Source organism: Artibeus jamaicensis, unplaced genomic scaffold (genome assembly GCF_021234435.1).
Source record: "Artibeus jamaicensis isolate MK-2021 breed Jamaican fruit bat unplaced genomic scaffold, CSHL_Jam_final scaffold_614, whole genome shotgun sequence".
Classification (NCBI taxonomy): Eukaryota; Metazoa; Chordata; class Mammalia; order Chiroptera; family Phyllostomidae; genus Artibeus; species Artibeus jamaicensis.
The window spans coordinates 5,693,287-5,700,255 of record NW_026522050.1 but is presented as its reverse complement, the minus strand read 5'-3'; the positions used below and the strand labels follow the sequence as shown (position 1 = coordinate 5,700,255).

Here is a 6,969-nt window from a genome sequence, read left to right as displayed (position 1 = left end):
GTCACTGGGTTGTGACGCTGTATGTGGGGGCGTGGCCAGAGCGGGGAAATGGCGACCCCCCTCTGCCGCTTCTCACAGCTGGGTGCCGAGGAGCAGTGCCTTAGGTGGTTCACCTGGGCCGGGCCACTCAGAGTCGCTGGGTTATGACGCTGTATGTGGAGGTGGGGTCAGAGCAGGGAAATGGCGGTGCCCTCCACTGCCGCTTGCCGTGGGGACCTGCCGGCCCGGTCCAACCGCCCACTCCCTCGCCTGTCCACCCTCGCACAAATGCGTGACCTCAGTCAGCACGCAGCCCCGGGCCCGGCTGTCTCCCCCGAGGTCGCTCGGCCGGTCGCTCGCTGGGTCGCTCACTAGGTCTGACCCTGCGCCTGGATTTCGAGAGCCTGAGTGTGTCTGGCCGAGTCCTCCTGTGCAACCCTGCTCCGCCAGCTGCTGGTTTCGCCCCTTACCGGTCAGGCTGAAGAATTTGTTGTTAACGGACTTCCGAAAAGTTCAATTTTCCGTGTTCTGGCTGTGTTTTCTGTTGCTAATATTTAGTTTTCTCTAATCTTGGTTGTGGGAGAAGGCACGGCACATCCACCTATGCCTCCATCTTGGCGGAAGTCCTGAGTGAGTCTTAATTCCCCTTCTTTGCTACCTGTTGTACTTTCACTGGATGTTTAATAAAAGCACAAGAGAGTGGAAAACATTTCTTTAAACCACAGTTTTGTAATTGAATCAGCATGATCCATTGTATTCTTTTCCCCATAACCTCATCTTTATTACCATATTATGAACATATGTACAAATGTTGATGGCGAGGTGGCTAAGAGTATAGGCTTTTGATTTGGTCACAGATGAATTTAAATCATAAGTCATGAATTTCCCTCATAGTAGCTGTGCACTTATAGAGCTTTACATAGCTTCTCAACTCCTCAGTTGACATAATGGTCAAAAGGGAATTATAGTATGACCTACCTTACAACATTATTGTGAGCATTAATTTAATTTTATGTTTATTTACATACATATGTGTACACATACCTAATTATAATTAAATATACCTATAGTTTTTATTATTGTTTGCAGAACAGAATATATTTTAAAAGAGGTTATGTTTGTCAGAGTTTGACAAACCTAATGACTTTAGAGGTAGGCTTGGACAATGAAGATATGAAAGAATTAGGACAATGGTGGAGAATAATGACTAGTGCATGATGGGTGTTTTTCTAAAGACCTCAAATTCATATTAGGAGACTGAAAACACTGTTTTCACTCAAGAACATATTTATACAAAAAATTTAGACATGAATCTCACTACCAAAGAAAACCTGGAGGCCAAAGGCAGCCAAAAAATTAGAAACTTTCAACCCTGTGGTTCTGCTAAAAAGAAAAAGAATGAGTCTAAGAAAAGAGCTATTTCATGCTAAAACATGAATTTCAAGGAAAAATTAAGGAAAATAATGGCTCACATAGAATTGCTAAAGAAGTCAGTACTATTAGTGGAGCAAGGAACTGGAGAAACTGGAGACACAGAAAACCTTTGTGCCACCAGGATGTGAAAAAAGACAAACTGAGGAAAGCTTTAATACTTTAATCTCTTGCAGACTTGAAGACCTGCAGGTCACCACCCATTTTTCCTAAACTGAGCATAAAGACAATCATACCATCCTAACAGAAATATAGCTAGGACATATCAGACTGTGCCAAACCCAGAGTATTATTATTTTTCTAGTATACTAACTTTTTAATTCTCTCAATAACTCTGTAAATAAAGTAGGGCTTATTACAGTCTTAATTTTGCAGGTGAGTGTATAAGGTTCAGGTAAGATAGGTTAGGATTAATGATTCCTAGGTAGCAAATACTTAAGCTAATACACACCTCAGCCCAGAGTCCAAGCCCTATACCAGATTCTTTGCCTTCTCTTCAGAATTGCATCTGTTGGTTGTGTATGTTCCTACTATATAAATCTCTCAGTCATGACACTATGAACCCCAAGCACTGAATTTAAACAAGGGAGATGAGGAGTATCTGTACACTGAAGAATTCAATTTGATTTAAATGCAATTAAGACCATCAGACTTAGGAACCACTCAGGAACCTTGTGCATTCAAGGGTTGACTTGGATCCTGCGCATGGCTTGTCAATGAATACGTGTTTGGATATAATAAAACACTTGGCCTTTTGTCCATCCTTATTTAAATGAATGTAATAACAAAATAGACATAATATTCTTAAGAGGACATAATGTACATACTTTAAAAATGTCTCAAGTTGTTTCTGACAGGTGAGTAACATTCAAGTATATGCTCTCACTAGGCTTTGGAAAAGCTGATTGACAGGTATATTCACTCTGGATAAGCCATTCATCCACTTATTTAATTTTCTATATCTCAATTTACAAATTAATGAACTTGAAAATTAGGGCAATTTTCCACAAAGATCCTTCAGATTCAACAACATGTAAACATACATAATTAATGCACTTTGTTTGGTTATGAAGCCCATATTTTATCTGGAGAATCTTGAAATACAAGTTGTTGCTATAACAAAATAATACATTTTGTTGCATGTACACTACTCAATTTAAGTGTCTTTGTCACTTTTTCATCGTTCTCCTAGCCACCATTCATTTTATGATTGTCCTCATTGATGGAGAACAGTACAGAAGTGACGGAGTTCATCCTCCTTGGACTAACCAATGACCCAGAGCTGCAGGTGCCCCTGTTTATCATGTTCACTGTCATCTACCTCATCACACTGATTGGGAATTTGGGAATTATGGCGTTGATTCTCTTGGACTCTCGTCTGCACACTCCCATGTACTTTTTCCTCAGTAACCTGTCTCTGGTGGATTTGTGTTACTCTTCAGCTGTCACTCCTACAGTCATGGCTGGATTTCTTCCAGGACACAAGGTGATCTCCTACAATGCATGTGCTGCTCAGATGTTCTTGTTTGGAGCCGTCGCCACTGTGGAAAATTACCTCTTGGTCTCAATGGCCTATGACCGCTATGTGGCAGTGTGCAAACCCCTGAATTACACCACCACCATGACAACAGGTGTGTGTCTGTGTCTGGTTGTAGGTTCCTATGTCTATGGCTTCCTGAATGCCTCCATCATCATTGGGGACACCTTCAGCCTTTCTTTCTGTGAGTCCAATGTGGTCCATCACTTTTTCTGTGATATTCTAGCAGTTTTGGTTCTCTCTTGCTCTGATAGACATGTTAGCGAGCTCATTCTTATTTGTGTAGCAAGCTTCAACATCTTTTTTACCCTTTTGTTTATCTTGATTTCCTATATATTCATATTTATCTCCATCCTAAACATGCACTCATCTTTGGGATGTCAGAAGGCTCTGACCACATGTGCCTCCCACTTCACTGCAGTCTCCATCTTCTATGGAGCTATTATCTTCATGTACTTACAGCCAAGGTCCAGCCATTCCATGGACACAAACAAAATTGCATCTGTGTTCTATACTATGGTCATCCCCATGCTGAATCCTCTGGTCTACAGCCTGAGGAACAAGGAGGTTAAGAGTGCACTTGTGAAGGTTGTCTTAGAGGCAAAACTGTGTCTAGGATTATGATTTGAACATTGTGCAATGCACAGTAACCTAATCTCCTTAAGGCCACAGTAAAGTTAAGGTCCCAATGTAGTCTCCTTGCCCATTCCAAAATCTCCTGTCCTAAAAATGAGACACATTATGTCCAGAAATGTTCCTGAATAGGAAAGGCTAAGATGTCTTCAGGTTCACTTCTCAAAAACCTTATTAAGGATATTTTTTATTCACTCATTCAACATGTATTTTTTTCTACCACATCAATGCAAATACACATAAACTACAACCAGAAAGAAGACCATGAACAAAGTGCAGGTATGATTCCCAGGAGGGTACCTATGTCTTGAAATACAAACCAATAATGTACATTTTCTTTCTGGAAATGCTTTGAATTGTTAATGCTAACATTTTATGTCTACTTTTGTGATTTAAACAATCTTTTAAAAATTATTTTTAAAACATATTTTATTGATTATGCTATTACCCCATCCCATTTTTCCCCTCTTTATTGCCCTACATACTGTATGCTCCTTCCCATCATCATTCCCTCATCATAGTTCATGTCTATGGGTCATACATACAAGTTCTTTGGCTTCTTTTTTACCCATACTATTCTTAATATTGCTTCCCCATTCTTTTACCCTACTTCATTCACACTGATTTTCTTCCTATTTTTTTATCTGACAATGTCAAACATATTTCTTCCTCAAGGCATTTATACTTCCTCTTCCATATATGGAATGTTTCTTACTGCATTAAGGTTGGTGCTTAAAGGTTACTCTATCATAGGTTTCTTTCTTGACCACCTTTGTAAAATGGTCATTGTTTTTTGTTTTATTTTTTAATATTTTATTTATTTATCTTTAGAGGGGAAGGGAAGGAGAGAAGGAGAGAAATATCAATGTATGGTTGCCTCTCATGGGTCCTATGGTGGGAACTGGCCTGCAGCCCAGGCATGTGCCCTGACTAAAAATTGAACTGCGATCGTCTGGTTCACAGGCCCGTGCTCACCCCACTGAGCTACACCAGCCCAGGCTTAAAATGGTCATTGTTTATTTCCATGAAGAATATCCTTTCAATCTGAGGTATTCCTTTAAGAATCTTCTCACCCATTCTGTTCATGAACCACAGGCAAGAAAACATGGATCAGACTGCAAGTGACCAGAGGCAGGGAGGGGAATAATGGTGGAAAGAAAAGGAAGAGACTAGACAAAGAACATGTATGAATGACCCAAGGACATGGACAGTAGTGTGAGAAGTGGGTGATGGGTTGCGTGGAGGAGGGCAAAGGTGAAAAATTGAGACAACCATAAAAAAATAAGAGTAAAAAATGATACAAAGAATTCTCACCAGAGGATTTGTTTTTATTCATATTAGAGAGAGAAGAAGGTAATAGAAAGAAAAAACCTAACCAGGGTTTGAATCTGAAACCTAAGTATGTGCCCTGACAAAAAGTCAAATCTGCAAGGTTTTTGTGTGAAGGATGATACTCCAACCTAATGAGACACCGGGCCATGGCACTCTCGGTTGTTCTTCATGGTCCTCATGAGTCCTCACCTATTGAATGTCTGCTTGTTCACTTTATTATCTCTCTTCCCCAGCTAGAACTTAGACTCTATGAAAGCATTGGCTTTATCTCTTTTATTTAAACATGATCCACAGTTCATAAACGAGTGTCAATTCATACTCAAGTTTTCAATAACTATTTGTTAAATGAATAAAAGTGTTAAGCTTTGAGTCCAGCTGTATCAGTATGTTGAATTTTTCAACTATTGGTGACTGAAGTATATCATCCATAACATATACTTTCTGGACAGATGTGTAGTGCATTTGCAGAAGCACAGCTCATTTTCTACTTTCCTGTGCATTCCCACTCACTGTGTGCACCCCAATGTTTGGACAGAAAGATTTCTTGCATCACAGAAGCAAAAGAATCATCTGCAACAATTGTATAGTTTTACTTAGAAAGATATCTCACGAAGTGGCAACTAATATCAGAAAAAGGCATTGAATACGAGATTTATTTAAGGGTTCAGTATCTGAGTATATTTGAAAATACTTTATACATATGAAATGTAACTAACTAAAATGATTCAAAATATCTACATAAAATATAAACGTGGCAGTATCTATCAATAATAAACGTATGGCACATTCATTATGCTAGTGCAGCATTTAAAATTTATACTTTTCATAAAGATTCTTATGGAGCTCTATACTACGCAAAACCTACCCACACAAATATGTGCCTTTGTCTAATTTGCTGTCTCAATAGGATGAGAGGCTTAAATGGCTCACTATTTGTAAGATTTTACTTGGATAAGCTAATATTCTCATGCTGGTGTTTTGGGGGCTGAGTAACATAACAAATATTCACCTCTATCTTATGGTGATATCTCCCCTCTTGGAACCACTTTTAATTACTATTTAAAATAATCATTTAATTTTAGGATTATTTTAGAGTGACAGAAAAAATTAAGATAGTGCACATTCAGTGCAAACCTATGACAATCTGAGTAATAGCCTGAAAAAGGATCATCCTCATTCCTGGAACCTTCCAGAATTACCTTCTATGTCCTGAAAGGACTGTGTGAATGTGATTAAAGTTAGGATTTAATCTGGGATCATTTTGGCGGACCTCCCAGGTAAACCTAAGAGGAAGTCAGAAAGATGTGACCACAGAAAAAGATGAAAGAGGAGTGTGCTATGTGACCTTGGAAGTAGAGACAATGGAGTTGTCACCATGAACCATGGAAAACCAGCAGCCACACCAGAAGATGCATGACTCTCGCAACAAACTAATTTTTGCCCAGGGAAAATGATTTTGAATTTATGGAATCCAGACTGTGAATAAGTAAATTTTGCAGTGATTTTTTAATAGCAGCCATATAAATGGATACAATTCTTGCTTAATATTCCCCACAGGATATATTTGTACTGCTAAGAAACCAAGACTGACACAGTATGATGTTCTAAACTGCAGATTTTATTAGGTTCTTTCTAATATCCTACCCTCTGCTTGCATTTAGTAACTGTGTTTCCTTCATCTCTTCTCCTCAGTCACAAGCTCTCCATCTTTCCCTATTTTTGTTGACCTTGGCTGTGTTGAAAGTACTAGTCAGGAATTTCACAGAATGTTCTTCATTTGTGATTTTCTAATATTTCCTCATGATGTGACTGGGATTACAGTTTTCAGAGACTAAAGTGAAATGTTTTTTCATCACGTTGTATCAGCAAGATTTGTCTCTTTTCCTCAATTATTTATTTGCTTACTCATTTCTTAGTGTTCTCATGTATTTATTTTTTATTATAGAAAATAACCAATATTAGGTTTCATTTTGGCTCAGATTGTTCCACTTTCATCATTCGTAGCTCTTCTGTTTCTGTCCCATTGACAGAGCTTCATTACTTCACTGCTCTTTTTT

The 6,969-nt window shown here is 38.7% G+C and overlaps 1 protein-coding gene across 1 annotated transcript; it reads left to right on the top strand.

Moving 5' to 3' along the window:
* Positions 1-2,632: 2,632 nt before the first annotated feature.
* LOC119045560 (olfactory receptor 5B3-like) lies at positions 2,633-3,571 on the top strand. Its single transcript, XM_053659185.1, has one exon. The coding sequence runs from the start codon at positions 2,633-2,635 to the stop codon at positions 3,569-3,571; it is 939 nt and encodes a 312-aa protein (XP_053515160.1).
* Positions 3,572-6,969: the final 3,398 nt, after the last annotated feature.

Coding starts and splice junctions, on each gene's coding strand:
- LOC119045560 (XM_053659185.1), top strand. CDS start 2,633: ATGGAGAACAGTACAGAAGTGACGGAGTTCATCCTCCTTGGACTAACC.